At 44.3% G+C, this 16869-nt stretch overlaps 1 protein-coding gene across 1 annotated transcript in view; it reads left to right on the forward strand.

Annotated features, from left to right (window-relative positions):
- Positions 1-16140, forward strand: part of LOC131281769 (collagen alpha-1(XVIII) chain) — a 137494-nt gene extending 121354 nt beyond the window's left edge. The window contains exons 19-24 of the mRNA XM_058311119.1: positions 30-155; positions 2203-2229; positions 5465-5595; positions 11442-11621; positions 15688-15915; positions 16077-16140. Of these exons, the coding sequence (XP_058167102.1) occupies positions 30-155; positions 2203-2229; positions 5465-5595; positions 11442-11621; positions 15688-15915; positions 16077-16140 (756 nt within the window). The remainder of the gene's footprint in view (positions 1-29; positions 156-2202; positions 2230-5464; positions 5596-11441; positions 11622-15687; positions 15916-16076) is intronic.
- Positions 16141-16869: the final 729 nt, after the last annotated feature.

A 16869-nucleotide genomic window follows, 5' to 3' on the forward strand; every position in this document is an offset into this window, starting at 1 on the left:
TAATAAACAATTTCCACTCCATGTTGCAGCTGGGTACGTTGATGGAAATTTCGACGGCACCACCACCCACCACCACCAACCTGCCACCGCAGCGCTCCAATCTACAGTCGTCGAATCTCGTCAACAATCTACCCCAGCCAGTCGACGGTTCCGTGGTAAGTTTCGTCCTCTACATTTTCCGTGCTTTGTTTTCCGGCCAACAAATTCATAGTTTAGCAATCAACAAACAAACTACCATCCAGTTGAGCCAACATCAACTTGTCACAAACCATTCTTATGACTGACCAAATATGACTAATGTTGCTCCATCGACAAAACTACTAAAAACTACACTCTTCAGGCCAAAAGCGACACAAAAAACCGGCATGTGACAATAATATCCATCTGAAATGTGTTCTCCAACGGACATAAACAAACATTGAGACGGGGAAAATCTGGAGGAAAAAAAAAGATGAGCTACAATGCGACCGGAAAGCGAGATTCGAATTTCATTTCCGCTCCATCAGCGAACGTTCTACCGAACCAGATCGGAACGGACAGAGCTGTCCCGAGAGAGAGAGAGTGGATATCCCGTGCCCCGATGAGGACAGCCGGTTCTTTTTATCGTTCATTTTATATATATATGATTTTTTCTGATCCCTTTTTTCTGCATCCCTGCACGCAAGCTGGGAAATGTGCGAATGGGGAAAAAAAAGAGATTATACAGAAAAGAAAATCCAACCCTCATGCAAACAAAACAAATTTATGAAAACAAAACGTACCGGCACGGAACAAACTCCTGTTCAGCACATCCCGGAAGCGACCGGTTTCGTTCCGGCCGCTCAGTGAAGCGTTCGTCGGGAAATTTATTGTGCAATCGCTGTCATTGGGATTTATGTTCCATTTTTCTGGAATAATAATCCAATATTTATAATTTAAAGCAACTCTTCATTACCCCGGTTCGGGTGACTCTTGTACTGTGTTCTCTTTTATTTTCCAGCGGTCCCTTTGGCAAAAAACCTATGAGACACTCATTTGACCCCTGCAGTGTGTCACTTTGTTTGTTTTCATAAAAAAAACAACACAGCTCAAGAACAATTCGCCGAAAGTTGTTTTACGCAGACATTAATGGCACCAGTGTCCACAGGCGGTGGAAACAAGCAGTGGAGCACTAAAACTGAACCAGTGCGGACCAGTGCTTGGGTCACAAATGTATTCCTAGAAGTACACCCGGTCTCCCGATCCCGAGACTTAAGCTTCCCCATTTGTACTGTTTGTAAATAAAAATCTCATTCTTTTAGCTGAAACCCACCCTTCCGCAAAGTGAATGGTGCAGCTTTATGTTCCTGCTTTCCTCGAGCTTGGTTTGTCCGCGTTGAAACTGTATAGTTTATCTTTTCCTGCATCGGACCAGGGATGCTTGTGCGAATAATGTCACTTAGAAAAAGTACAATATCCTTGTACCAACGCGAAACAAACACAAAGACAAAAGACAATAACCCCGATGGGCTTTCCTTGCCGTGTTCCGAAACGAAAGCTACCGCCAGGGATAAGCTAGGATAAAATTTTCATATTTTCTTCCCTACCCAATTGCAACCGAATGCGGTGGTACTGGTCCGCATCTGACCGTTTCTTTTTCCGGAAAGATCGTCAATCCGGCGAACGGAGGATAAGGAACTCACTAGATGATCCTGCTTCTAAGACTCTGTTTAGTGTTTGTTTCCATTAGGTTAGAATGTTAAGTTGTGGAAAGCATTACCACTGAAACAGATAGAAAACAGACCCATTTCTTGGACCGACTTGTAAAATGAATCAAAATCCCTAGCGACTACCTAGTGACCATGAAATAGAAACTGTACTTGACCACTTGACGAACACAGAATTCTCTTCTATTGAGCCACTAATTTTCTCACTAATGTATCTTTCTTTCACACTTCCTGCCATCGATCGCTGCGCCTGGACAACAACTAACAAAACCCATCATATGCGCTAACATCGATCGCACCGGGAAATCGCATGTAACATAACGCCATGAAAAACACACAAATGGCTGCTGCTGTACAAAATCATAAAATAACACCCAACCCAACACGAACCCGCGCCAAACTTCTTCACGCAACGCAATACGATAACAATAAACTAACTGCATAAATGTGTACCGTGAAAAATAACAACGTCCCGCACACCATGGAACCATTTTGTTCGTTTGGCCCGTTCGCTCAGTTCACCGCGACGCCGGAGTATGAGTCGGTAAATATTTTGCTCCGATGATTCGTCCTTCCAGGGTTCCTGGCGCATTGCGCTGGGACGCTCCGTAGTATGCAACATTTTTATCCACCCCCCAGCTCCCCCTTTCTTTCTTTTGTTTTTCCCTTATTTCCCATTGTTTATTCGCTTCGATTGCCTTTTCCCTGCCACCCACCCAAAAGCTCCTCCCTGCTGAGTGTTATCCTCCCGGGGAACTTTTTTCTCAATTTCTTCGTCGATTTGTTCCCAATATTCTGCCGTGCGAAAGGCACCGCGCGAACTTTCCCTGCACCGTGTTTCGGCAGGATTTGCCAACTTCTTCGCTCGGTCCCGTCCCCCCGCTTCTCCTTGGTGGCTTTATTTATTTAAGTCACCGTTCCCGGCTGTATTGAACGCTTTACATGTACCGTGGCAGCGTCTGGGGAGGGCATGGCAATAATGGCATGCCCTCCGGTGGTCCCGATTATTGCTGCTCGCTTTTCGTTTGATTAGTTTGCACGGTTTTCGCTGTGATGTATGTTTTGTCTATCGATCGATTTGTATTTTGCCATTCAAGCAACGAGAAGATGTTCCAGATGCCAGTGAGAATGGAACTTTAGTTTTTTTTTCTTCTTCAAAAATGTACATTTAAAAATATTAAATTAAACTCTTATTAATGGAGGCGCATGGTACCTTGTACGCAAATTTATTCTTATTTATGTGTTATACATAACTTATGGGAAGTACGTTCGTTAAGAATTTTTACATTTTCCCACAATTTATATGGTCAAGAAATTTCATTTCCAGACCAGTTTTTCCTTCCTCTATCGTGAGGGAAATCGACCTCCGACGAGGGTTTTACATTATCCTCATCGGAATCGCTTTACCCGGAAGCTGCCACGCTGATGGTCTTTCTTCATACCGACTCTCCCTCATGTCGGTCGGTGCACTGTTGATTGCAAACAATGAACCTCGAAGCGGAGAGCTGCCTGGCGACGTTTAATGCGCCAACGTTCCATCCCCTCGAGCCAAACACTCGAAAGACAATCAGCGAGGGGGCAAAGATCAGGCCGGCACGGAGCTGAATATAAATCTTGCTTCCTGTTACGGGCAGGAAATGGTATCAGCTTGAGCGCGGCGTATAAGGGCCGGTTCGAGTGGAGAGAAACATTTATTACGATCGTAATTTATGATAATAATCGTAATTTTATAACCGAATTCGTGTACCATTTCGTATTTCTATGAGGCCTTGCACTTGCCGCGTAATGGCCTTCGTACCGTTTGGGGCACGTTTTTCTCGCTGAATAGAGAAACACACCCACAAGGGAGAGTGCAAAAAAATCCATTTGCCTTGAATAAAAAAATGTATATAATTTCAAGCAAGGCCAGACCAAACGCTGTCCGCTGACGGTGATGATGGGGCCGATTAAGCGATGATTTATTCTCTCCACCAGCGGCGGCGAGCGAGAGAACAAGTGAAGATGATTACTAGCCGCAGCGTTTAAGCACGCATCTGATTTCCAACATTACATTGTACGTGAGTAATGCGTTTATCGATTACTGTAATTATGCTACGCATTTCGTTTCCACCAAGTGCAGCGCCCTACGCTCTTGAGCGGAGCGTCCCATGTTGTTCATGATTCAACGATTACGGGATGAAATTGAAAACGAACAATGGAGAGATTCAATTTCACCATTCAACTTTCAAAAAACAACCCGGTGAAAGCACTTGTATCTCGATTGGTAACGTTCAATGAGCAGGGTAACACAAACTTGCCCCTTGAGCAAATACATTCGAGAACCGACGGGAACGGGATAATGCAAGGACATGTAGTTTTCATCAGTACTCAATTAAAATCGAAACCTCTTCTATCCATCAATCGCGATCGAGGGTGCTCGGTTTTCATTTCAGTTTAAACACACTGTTCAGCTTTCGATTAAAATTCAACCTTGCGAGACGTCACGCCCGACATTAAAGAAACTTATATAAAATGGGTTTTAAAAATTTACTTTTTAACTACAAAAAACTTCAGAGCTAGAAGCACGGCTTTGCTGAAATTGAATCTGGCCAATTACGGTTTCAAATGACTGCCCTTTCAATTTTAGCACCATCAAACCAACGTCCTTTCTTAAGTCGTTCTTAATGTTTTCTGGTCGTTACTTTAGCATGATGCGGAATGAAGATTGCGACGAACCCATTTTAATTTTCTTAAACAACCGAGCCTATTTTGTTTGCTTTAATAATAACATTCTTGAATAAGAAATGGAACGAATGTTAGGCAACACAGCTCTTTCGATGAGAATGAAACTAGTTTAGTCTACTGGTGTTTCTCGGTTCATATTCGTCTCTAGGACAAGTTTAATATCAAATAAGTTTCACAATTTGTAAAAGTATTTTGTATTTTTACTATTATCAACCATTACGCTTCAATTTATACTTCACTGACCTTTTTTGTGGCGAAGAGATGATCCTTCTACCATCTATGCGGAGCGCAGTAAAAAGGAGAAGATCGCTTAAACAATCGCCGAATCGATTGATTCGAAAAATGCTGATTGCTCCAATCCACCCGTGACGAGTCTGCCTATTTGACTACGTTCAAGAATCCGGCCTTTAAATGAAAAGCGTTGAGGGCCCGGGAGCTGTGACGGGAGGAAATGGCACTTTTTTTATATTTGAAAACCCATCTCACGCAGCGTTATTTTATCATCCAGCTCGAGAACTGAAGTGATGACAATTTTCTTGACGCTTCTTTTAAAGTCTTTATTTTTATGATAATTTGATTATTTCCTCCGCGTCCAGCGTCCGGCCGTCCTCGGGAAAATCTCAGACGTTTTTGTGGGGCTGCTTCCTGCAAACCAAACATTCGATGAAGAAAAGAAACCACCGTCTAAGGGCACTTTTCCTCCCCTAGGAAGTGGAGGAATGTGATTTCCTCATCAACAGCGGTACCATTTTCCATTCCAAGAGGGAATTTTATTCTCTTTTCCTATCGCTCTAAGCAACGAATGTCCAGCCACGGCATTTCTCATCGCGTTTTTTTTTCGTTCTTTCTTTCACTCTTCAATTTTCTTATTCGTCACGTGGCGAAGAAAGTTTCCTCATCCCTGCGCCTGCTTTAGTTCATAGCCTGCTTTATTTGTGTACCAGCTACTATGCAGCAATTCCTACGACTCATCGCTTTTCTGACTTAATTTTCTGGTCTTTCTAACGTTTTTTTCTATCTACTCTCTGTTTCTTCATTCTTGGAACGATTTTCAGCTGCGGATGGCCGCACTTAACGAACCGTACACGGGAGACATGCAGGGAATCCGCGGCGCTGACTTCGCGTGCTATCGCCAGGCCCGCCGTGCCGGTCTCCTGGGAACGTTTAGGGCTTTCCTATCGTCGAGGTAAGTACTTTTGTAGTTGTGTGTATGTATGTGTGTGTGTCCAGGTTTTTTTATCCCCCCACCGATCGGAGGTCACTCTGCGGAAGTGTTGCTCGACGCGCTCTCGGCAAATGTTTGGGTTTTTCATCGTCACAATTCGACCGTCAATCTGCTGGTTCTGCGTTGAGCCGGGTTTGGTCCCCGCAGAACCTTTAACTCAATCAACCAACAACGTTCCCGAGACCACCACCCCCCAGCCTACCTCGTAATCAACTTCCGGTGGCCGTTGGTTTTGCTTTCTGCCTTTTTTTCTTCCTCCGTCTTATTACCTTCCATCTTAAACATTAAATCACGTAAATCAAATAAAATTCGTACACCACCAAAATCGCGTGGGACGTGCGCAATTCTCGGAAAACGGCACCGTTTCGAGTGTTGGCTGTGGGTCGGCCCCCCCTGGTCATCCGGCGTCACCGTCTCCATACTATTTTTGGAGCTTTTTATAACCCTCAATCTTTTTTTTTGTTAAAATTATAGTGAAATGAAAAAGCCGATTCAAAGATAGGACTAAATTTATGCTTCAGGCAGAATCAAAATCCAGCCATCAAAAGTAACAAATATTTTCGACATTTTTCCAAATATGTAGCATACTTTTGAGTGGAAGTTAAACTATAAATAACGCATTCTTGAACCATCCTAGACATTTTTCATTCATAAAAGAATGTTCAAATTGGCGGAAAATAAAAATTATCTCTGATAGAAAGCCCACAGTAACTAAATTATTCTCAACTAGTACTGATTCGTTCATGGGAATCAACATTAAATTCTTCTAATTGCTATAAGTTGTAAGACATCACTCCGGGCACCTTACCAAGAGTATCATTTGGCTTTCGCTGGCCTCAAAATAGTTCGAAACATCATGAGAAGGAGAATATCTATGAACAGCTTCCGTCACTCTATAAACCGGGCTAATGGTGTAGTCTGCAGTAATTCGTAATCCTTCTCAAATTTACAACATGTTTGCCCGGGGGTTTGCCTTGTGCCCTCTCCTCTCGACCCCGGGTCGAGGAAGTGCTCAGACTCATTTTTCTAATTAAACAGCAAGCTTGTGTCGGGCGGGCGGATACTGGCTTAATGCGGCCAGAAGCACTCGGCAAGTGGATTAGCTGTCCAGTAAACTTTGCTCCTCCCCGCAGCCCAAATTACTCGCGTGGATGCAAACCACGGAAGACCCTGTTTCTCGATTTCCTTTTTTTATTTTTTGTTTTATCTGAACTCCAAGCCACAAGTGTGAGAATGGGGTTGCTTTCCGAGCAGAAGCTAATTAATCACTCGCCCGTGGTGAAAAGACAGCCGGGACAGCAACACAGTGGAAAAAAAACCCCCAGCTCGTCCGAAATGTCGGCTCCATCGCCCCCATATAATGTTCCATTTAATATTCAGCTCCCTTCAATTCAATTCCAGTGGGCAGCAAAAAAAAACGTTACGGAATCTGTGAAATTTAAATTAGATTTATTTCGAACGCATTTCACTGACGGTCGAAAACTTTCAAATGCCATTCATTCACACCAACTTCCCTCACCCTGGTTTTGCCACGTCCAACTTTCAGTGCAACAAAATGTTAATCACGAATTTGTGGCGATCCCTCGGATCGGTCCACAATCCATGGCCTCTCCTCGCCGCCAAGTTCCGCCGGAATATTGGCGATTGTAACGTGAAAATCCGCGCGAAAACGAATGTAAGGAAAGTTGGTATTCCGGCGTCGGTACGAAGCCGCGTAAAATGAGTTAAATTCCCATTTCAGCGCACGGTTCCGACCGAGTCGGTTCCGCACCGAAACACGAACACCCCACTCGGCGTACATGGAAAAGCGCTGGAAAACCCCAGACTGGTGAAAAAACAGATTTAAATACCGTACCACGCAAACGGTTCCCTCGTTCGGTTTCGCCCAAAAGTTGTTATTTCTGTGCGCGCAGCATACGTTTTACCAACGGATCAGCTTTTCTCACAACATTTTCCAACCGCGACCGGGGCGCAACACAACCGGGGTGGTAGTGGGAGATAATCCTCCCAAGTGAACGTCGCCGTGAACAGCTTCCCCGAGTTACCGAGCCGATGCTGTTTTTTCCCCGTGTGACAACATTTTGAATTTATAGACAAAACCACACCAAACTACCGAACCGAAGCTGCGTTTTCCTTGGAACATCGAGGCGTTTTTCAAACGGTGCTTCGGTGCCGGAGCCGGAAACGGTACATTCCGAATACGAACACGTCAAATGGGAACCCTTTTTTCACCGGAACCACCGGCAGTGCTTCTACCGGGAAACACACTTTTCCACATGCACACACACACGCAGCCGCTTTCCAGAAAATATGAACACAACGGGCGCGTAAAATCTGCCTAAAACGGTTAAGAAGTGAACGCACACCTTCCAAATGTCACAGCGGCGCGTTTCGAGTGCGTACGAAAATGGCTTCATTAACATTCGAGCAAGTCCCTTTGAGTTTCTGCCGGGTTTGGTGTCGTTTTTAGCCAGCACTGAATCATGAACACCACATCAAACAAAATATCAATGCGATCTCGATGCTGCCGGCGGAGGAAAATTGTTTAACGCCCGCACTGGCACACTCATTCATGGTATCGTATTCTTGGCCTGTTCGTTCACGTGTCGTTGCTTAAAAGCGTTTGCCGCAACATGCCTCAGCAATTACGGAATCTCTGTGGTAGAACGAATTTCACCAGAAGTCTTACCACTATAAAGAAAGTTTTGACAGTGTTTTTTTTTTGTAAATCGAAGAGATTGAATATGTATTGTAAATCTCACGGTTTCTATTTAATTAGGTTGTTTGTTTATTTTAAAAGGTTTAGTCACGTGAGAAAAACGAAAAACAAACGAAGAAAAATTATTGAGAACATTTTAATATTTTTCTGGTTTGTAATTTTTTTACACAAAAATTTGAGTTTTATTATAAAACCACATCAACTAGAGCTCATGTAAAAATTGAATGAACGTTAGATTTAATTTATTTTTAAAATGTCTCAAACTCAGCAAACCATGGCCTCCCAAAAACAATTCGGTAACATACTGCAAAAGGTTCCATCATGTCTTCATTGGGAGTTTTCCCCTCAAGGAGCAAGCCATTTTAAAGTGCTGTTCAAACTTACGGTGACACGTTTTTCTATTTCAAACTGCAAACATCCTGTTAGCACTCGATATACCTAAACCATCGTATCGCAATAAAGTAATCGACAAGTTTGTGGTCATTCCAAGAGAGTAATGATTATAAACCCAGCTTATACCATTAAAACCAATCGCCTATTCAGTCCATGTGTGGGGGAGAGGGAGTAGTCCGGAGCACTTCAATCTTAAACAGGCTGCCCAAAATGTAAAGGGTATGATTTCTCGATCCCGGAAAATGAAAGTGTTTGCGTACCGATGGGAAAACTTTACCCAAAAAAAAAAACAAAACCGAACACACGAGCCATTGTAAAATTACCACCGACCACTAACGCTGTGGGCTGCTAACGTGCCTCCCAATTCCGGTACGCATAGACAGCGTGATCAGCCAAAAATCGGCACCAACCCCCCAAAACCATCCACACTCGACACTCGACGTCAATCCAATTAGGATGCAGTTCCGGGGATCGAACATCGAAGCACTTAGTAGTGTCGGCTTTCGGGTTCGCCGCGATGACGTGGGAAAGAACGCCGCCCGGGAAAATGCGGCGAGTCACGGCTGGCTCGAAGACACCGCAGAGAAATCGATCGGTGGCCACGATCGTGTGACAGCACGTAAAAGAAAACTACGAAGAGAGTGGAACAAAATTAAACTAAACACCGTATCGCTACCGACCGGGCTGGACTTGCAATGGAGGTCGTTCTCGGTTGCATCCGATGGTGCACCGGTGCACTGTGTGTGCATTGTGGTCGTTTGGTGATGGGAGCACCAAGATGAAAATGCAAATGAGTTACCCCAAAGCGGTCGGCTGGTCAGGAAGGTTTGCCGAAGCCGATTTCCCCTGCTACGTTCGACGTTGGTTAGGATTGAAAAGTTTCCGCTAGAACGTGAACATTGCCTTCAATAATTTCATTTTTCTATTTTTTGTAAACAGATAATGTATAATATAATTGATAATTGTTTGAGCTACAATTACATTATAGCTTTTTTCAATCTTTCTGTTAGTTGTTTCAATTTAAAAAAATCTTTATAACATTCCATGACGTGCTAGTTTGAAATTATCAAGTTTTAAATTGCATCCAGATTTCCATATGAATTGTTTATACTTATCAATGGAGTTTCACTCGAGCATTTACCATCTCTCGCCTCCCACCAGATAGGCCATTCGATGTCCTTTGCTCTGACACTAAAAAGCACACTCCTTTTCCACCATCCACTCCCCATGGCGCAGGACACAAGTTTAGCGCGGGAAGCAAAAATTAAACTTGTGCATCACTCAGCCCCGGCCTACATGCATTTACCCATGTGAATGTACCGTTTCGCCAAGTCACCGGGCACCAGATTCGTCCCCGGGTCGGCCACCAGGTGTGCGGATTGCATGAAGTTACGACCGTAGCGTTTCGTCCCTCCCGATCGAAGGAAGGCGCGGAATAAAAATAGAACATTTCACTGTCGCTCCATCGCCACCGAATATAGGGCAGCCCTGGACGCGTTCCTTTTGCCGAAAGACCATGCTAACCATCCACTGTACCACGCCACGTATTCGTCCGTGAGGTATTCGGTTGCGCGGCAAAGAGGGTTCGATAAGGCCAGGAACACACACAGCTATTTCGAATGGCGAGCAGCAAAGTGAAGTTTCCCTTTTTTTTAGATATGTATGTTTTTCCTCCTCCGTTTTCCTCGACTCGTTTCGCTTCTAACTAAGTGGCAACTTTTCCGATAGAAAGCCCGGAGCTTACGCCAAATTCGGGAAGGTACCATGATAAGGCACCGGTACCGACAAAACTAGTCCGATTTTAATATTTCAGCAATGCATTTGAATCATTTCATTATTCATAGGAAAATGCAGGATAGGAAGGGAGGATCGGAAAGAATAAAAACAACCTAAGTAGAAGCGACGATCATGGTGTTAGTGATGGAAATTTTATTACTCAATTCTCACATTTGTCCTGACTGTATGTCTAACCACGTTCGCTCAAGTCGTTATTCGATCCTTGCCCCGAATGGAGGAAGGATTATATTTATGTTTCCTAATCCAAACAGCACACGACTGGCTGGCTCCGAAAACTTCATGCATCTTCCCGGCGAAAGGGGGAGACACATTCTGCTGCTAATTGGGAAACGTTGATGCGGCGTTAATCCTTCCGGTCCGGTGGAAATACCACGTAGAGCCTTTTCAAACCCGTTTCGCGCCAAATGGCATCATTTAAAACTGTGCAAAATTACTCATTCCGTTTCCAAACAACACCCGCAACGCATGAAAACTGAGATCGACAAGGCTAATTAAAATGATCGTAAAAATTGTACGCTTCCTAACTTTGGGGTTATTTTCTCGGAAAATCCCGGTGCCCGAAAGTTTCCCCTAGAAACAAGATCGGTGTGTTCCTCGTAGGTTAATGAAATGGTATACTGTATGGGCCTAATGAAGCAACTGTGTACCGTTTTATGACCTGCGAAAATCCCCCCGAGACCCGGCAAAAAGTTTCACCAAACCGTCGGAACCACTATCCATCACACGACATATCAAACATCAAAGTATATGAAGGCTCCCACTCGGTCGCTGCTGATGCTAATGCTATTATCAGTACCGAACATTTCATTACACACACACAAAACCATACAATATGAACTACAAACTTTGTTGTTTGCGGGACCTTTTCATTAATTCGAATTAATTTTCCTTTCCGCAGAATTCAAAACCTGGACTCGATCGTACGGTTAGCGGACCGCGAGCTGCCGGTCGTGAACACGCGGGGCGACGTCCTGTTCAACTCCTGGAGCAGCATCTTCGGCGGTCAGGGTGGTTTCTTCTCGCAAGCACCACGGATATACAGCTTCAGTGGGAAGAATGTGCTCACCGACATGGCCTGGTAAGTAGTCGGTAGTTTGATTTTACAAGCCACCTTTGATGTAACATATCAGAGTTAAGAGGTGACTTTGTTGTCATTAAATGAAATAATGAAAAACCATTAATATTTGTTTCGGAAACCTTGCACAGTTTTTTTATTTCTGCTACCATTATTTAGAAACATGAAATATTTTTTTCTGATAGGAGAAAAATAAAAAAAGATATTTTTCTAACCTACACTATAATATGGTAAAATAATAAAGATCAGTATAATAAACTAGTCCTCATCCAAAGGATCGGCAACAAACCCGGCTGTGAGTGTGGTCACATATTTTCGGGATTATTTTCCATGCTTTCGAGGACGGAGCCGAACACACTAATGTAGTTTGTTTGGCCCGGGCCCTGACCTGTTGGTGTAGGATACATTTTCCCCCCCGGTAATGTGACGCCAATGAACGAACGAACGAGCGAACGAACGGTCAACCACAAACATGTCACTTTGTCATCGGCTTAAGTCGAAGGCTGTTGGGCGTAATGGTCCCTCGGGAAGAAAATTAATGCTTACCTATTTTTTCTCCTTTCCGGGTCGGGTCTAACCATTGAAACTGGAACCTCTCTCGGAGAGATCTATATGTTTTTTTTTTTCGTACAAAAATCCCCCGACTCCTTCGGCCAATTCAGAAGCATTAGTAGCTGAGCATATTATAAGCGAACATGGATTAGTTTTTAACGTTCGGGTGAGGTTAAGAGTGAATATACGATTACGGTATAACGAGGCGTCCAACGCAATCAGAACCAGAGCGAGACGCTCATAGGGATCGAAAATATGTCCTACTGTCTGATTATCCTTTTACAGTTAATTAAATATCCTTAACCGGGTTTGCGCCATGTATTAGAAATTTATTGATTTGATAATGTTTCTTGTGCTACCCGCTAGCAGCAAAGACATTTATAGCCCAGCTAAATATCGGTTGAAAGGTGTGTATAAATCAGGAATCGGTTTCAGGTTTTGCCTACACCCAAACGACCTTTCGAACCCGAACAAATGCCAAGAACTCTTCACCTCTCTCGTGGGAGTTCGGGGGAAAGAAATGCGCCTCACGCAAACAGAATTCATGCTCATCAACGAGGAATAAATTCTGCCTTTTCTGTCGAACCTGCCGTGCGGAGGCATTATTCTTTTGTCTCCCCAGTGAATGCCTCCGGTTAAGCCGGCCTCCGGTTCGGTTCAATCAATTTCTAATTCCTGATTGGACTGCCGACGGTTGCTGTCGATTTCGCAACATTTACCTATCGGACACTCCAACACGCCAAAGCCCACCGGGAGGCTGCTACCCTCCTGCTGGACTTTTGGGCGATTTATAAATCAATATGATACCCTCGGGAACACCACCTCGGGTTCGGTGTGCATTATCGTTTGCGACCGTAAATGACTCTCATGATAATTCGCAATTTATCACATCAAAGCACATAATTTATTCGACTTGGCCCGATGTTTGCGATTCGGATGCAGATTGTGTATGCAAGAGAGATGTTTTGTATTTGGGAATGCGACAGGGGAAAGTGAAAAATAAATCCTTAAACACAGAAAACAACCCCCCTCTCTAGAACGTGCCAAAAACGACGGTTTCCTTTCGAGACGAATATGGCGTACTGTGGGAAAAGTATGTTGGAGCTGAAAGTCCTCGCACTTTCCACTCCGCCGTACTCAATCTCTGTCTGCTCGAGCACTCCAGACATCCTCCCAAGACCGGCGGCAGACGACGTACAATGACGCCGAAGGAAGCGGCACTTTAAACAAGCATAACCGGAAGCTTCTTGCAAAAATCCAATTAAACGTCTCCTCGAGAACGCTTTGGGCAATCGGATTCGGCAAACATTTCCATCCGTCCAATTTCAAACCAGATTGTATCAATCATAAGCCAAACGCTAGGCAGATGGAATGTCCTTTGAACGACGGGCCGAGCTCTACAAGACCTTTTTCCGGCGAAAAATAATGTACACAACAAAAAAAAACAACAGAGAGAGAGAAATATGTCAAATCAAATTTATCAATCAAACCACGGACTGACACGTAAATCCGCACAATGTCACCGGAGCGATCGCAGGGAAAGGGCGGAAAAGGCCCGTTCCCGGGGAAACTCGGTGACTTGTTGTGTTGTGGCAGGTTTATTTTCCCGCACAATATATCCCGTCAATCACGACGTCCATGGCGGTCGCAGCCGATGGATGGAGCGTTTTAGTCAATTTGCCTAGCACTCACTTGCCTTTCCACTTCTTGTGCTTCCTCGGTACTTTGTTTTTTTTTCATCTTGTGACCCTTTCGAGAATCCGTCACGGATTCTGAACCGTCGTTTCCAATGGATTAGCATCTACGCCAGGGTAAACGGTTTCGGGGGGGGGCCAGGGTTCGAATAATTCAAGAAAGTGATAGACCAATGCAACGTGACAGTTGTGGTCGATGTGATAAAGCTTATCGGTTGGGTACTTTAAAAGAAAAACTGAAACAAAGCTATCGTTAGCGATATTCCATGGGCTTTAATTTTGCACCACACGTCACTTTGTCATCCGTTTGGACGGCCGGGGGGCCCGTTGCGCTATTCCGAGCGGAAGGAAAACGGAAGGAAGCAGCAAATGTAACACCACCATGTGAGCGTCGTCGGTGCCCATAAATAAAGGATCAATATTTCGCTCCACTCAATTGGGGGGGGAGAGGAACCGGAAAGCTTGTTAAGAGCTTTAGCAGACAATATAATGAAAATGCAATAACCTCTCGCCACCCGCCAGCAGCCCCACCCTTGTGGGGGAAAGTTTCGCTTGCAAGAGCGCAAACATTTGCATTTCGGCCCGCTCGTTGTTATGTTTTCCACAGTTAAATCTCTGCCCCGCTTTGCGCGCTGAGTGAATTTCATCCCTCGTTACGGGACGGGAGGATCGTGGGAAGAAATTAATTTTCCATTAATAAACTTCCATCCCGGGTACATCGATCAAAAATTCGGTAATGGATTACTTTTCGTACCGGCGAACCGTTTTCACCGAATCAAAGTAGGCAAATCCCAACAGGCTCTTGTTGTTTCGCTCGCCTTGCGCTTGTGTCCACTTTAGCTTGGACTGTGGGGGGATCCTAATTGGCGATTGATTGTTCCACGAACGGGAAGGCCTGATTGGCCATGGTAGGGCCTACTTTATTGGTGATCCATATTTTTCAAGCATGTGTTACATGTAGATGCGGATATTTCGAAATTTATTGGTACTATAATTGGCGTTTTGGGGAAAAATTTACAACAAATTTGCTCACACTTTAATCTTTTAAAGTTAGCTATAAGTATCGAGCAGAAATTAGAAATTGGTTTTAATGAAAACAGAAAAGCAAACAAGTTCTCAATTTTTTAAATAAAATACCAAATGAATAACCCCGAAAGGGCAGCTACAGCTAATGGCGACCGCTGGCCTAATTACTTTTCCTGGAAGAATAACAGCTATGTTTACCATTCACATACACTTCAGCGTACATGAGTTACCGTGCGGTTTGCAAGGGCGCATAGAAGATACGCTTTTCCCATTCACAAAACCCCTTACAACCAGGAACCCCGCCTGAGTGAAACAACGCAGGTGACACACCAATAACCGACCACCACCATGAACCTACCAAGGAGCAAGCAACAGATACATGGGTGCTATTTTGGTCGAGTGTCCCCTCAGCGCGGGGACATAAATATTTACCAGCTCCTTTGCCGGAGATGACAAGATAGAAAAGTGGGGCCACTTCTTTCCCGGCCACTTTGCGCGCAAGTGACTCCCGGGGATGGTACTTCCACAAGAGAGTCGCCGGTGAACATGAAGATGAAACATGTTTTCATAGGTCGCGAAACCAGTGGCCAACCCCGGGGGAACCTGGCTGCGCGTGTCACGTTCGCGTGAGATTTTCTTGTTCCGGGAAATAACTTAATTAGGATTTGTGTGATGCGTTTCCCTTTCGCGGCATCTTGATTTGTTGCAATGGTGGAGGTTTTCGAAACTGTACTATCACTACAATATATTTTATTCATGCCCTACCTTACGTACGCTCTGCTCTCTCGTCCCGACAGGCCCCAGAAGCTGGTGTGGCACGGTTCCAGTGCGCTCGGTGAGCGTGCCATCGACACGTACTGCGACGCCTGGCATTCGCCGTCGCCGGACAAGGTCGGGCTGGCCAGTAGTTTACTCGGCAATAAACTACTCGACCAGGAACGGTACTCCTGTGATAATCGGTTCGTGGTACTCTGCGTCGAGGCGGTACCGCAGGACCGGAGGCGAAAGCGAAGGGACACCCGAAGGTAAGAACGCAGGGCCCAGTTGTCCACCGTTGGAATTAAAAATGGGTTCATCGCTGATAGCGTAGTGCGCTGGAAATGTGCTGAGCATTTTTAATTTTCCAACCTTGAACCACTTCTCATACATTCCCCACGAATATTTTTTCCCATCTCCCCCCCAGTAGCCAACAACAGTTTGCCAACGAGGAGCAGTACGCCCGGTATCTGCACAGTATCGACGCATTGTAAAGCACCAGGGTACGGTGAAGAAGGGCTAGGAATTAGACGTTTTCGAAATACTCAACCATGCAGTCACCATTGGTTACCGCGCCAAACGGAATGCCAGCAAAAATGATATACACTCACAGTGCACTAGATCATCATCTTCATCACCGTCGTCTTGAAGGGTGTACTAGATTTTAATGCCATTTGCGCGAACGCCATTTCGGGTGTTTGTGTGTGTGTATATGTGTGTGCACTCGGACATGTGTTCACTCGGTATTTACAATGCAAACAATACATAAGGAAATAAAAAAATAAAAGAAAGTCCCTAAAAAAGATAAGGAAAAAGCAAAAGAACAGAAAGGAAAATAAACCGCTAAAGGATTGTAATGCTGAAGAAAGTAAAAATGTATGTAGGTCGACTTAAAGGAGTTTGGACGAAGCGCGTCTTTGACACTGCAACTGATTTAAGAAATAATGATAATAAGTAATTTTACAAACAAACACATAGGATCCGACAGTTTGATTTATGTTATTTGAATATTGTGTTTACTTTCCTAATCTTCATTGCCATCGGTAACACTTGTATAATAGAACATGGTTTTGTGTGGTGGAGCAGTGTGAACATGCAGAAAAAAAGAGTAAAACATAAACACAAAAACACAAAAAGGTAGTTTTAAAACATATAAGTCAAGTACAACCAGGAGGACAGCAGAGCAGATGATTATAGCATGTAAGTGAGCAGCTAAAACGGGC

Source organism: Anopheles ziemanni, chromosome 2 (genome assembly GCF_943734765.1).
Source record: "Anopheles ziemanni chromosome 2, idAnoZiCoDA_A2_x.2, whole genome shotgun sequence".
NCBI lineage: Eukaryota > Metazoa > Arthropoda > Insecta > Diptera > Culicidae > Anopheles > Anopheles ziemanni.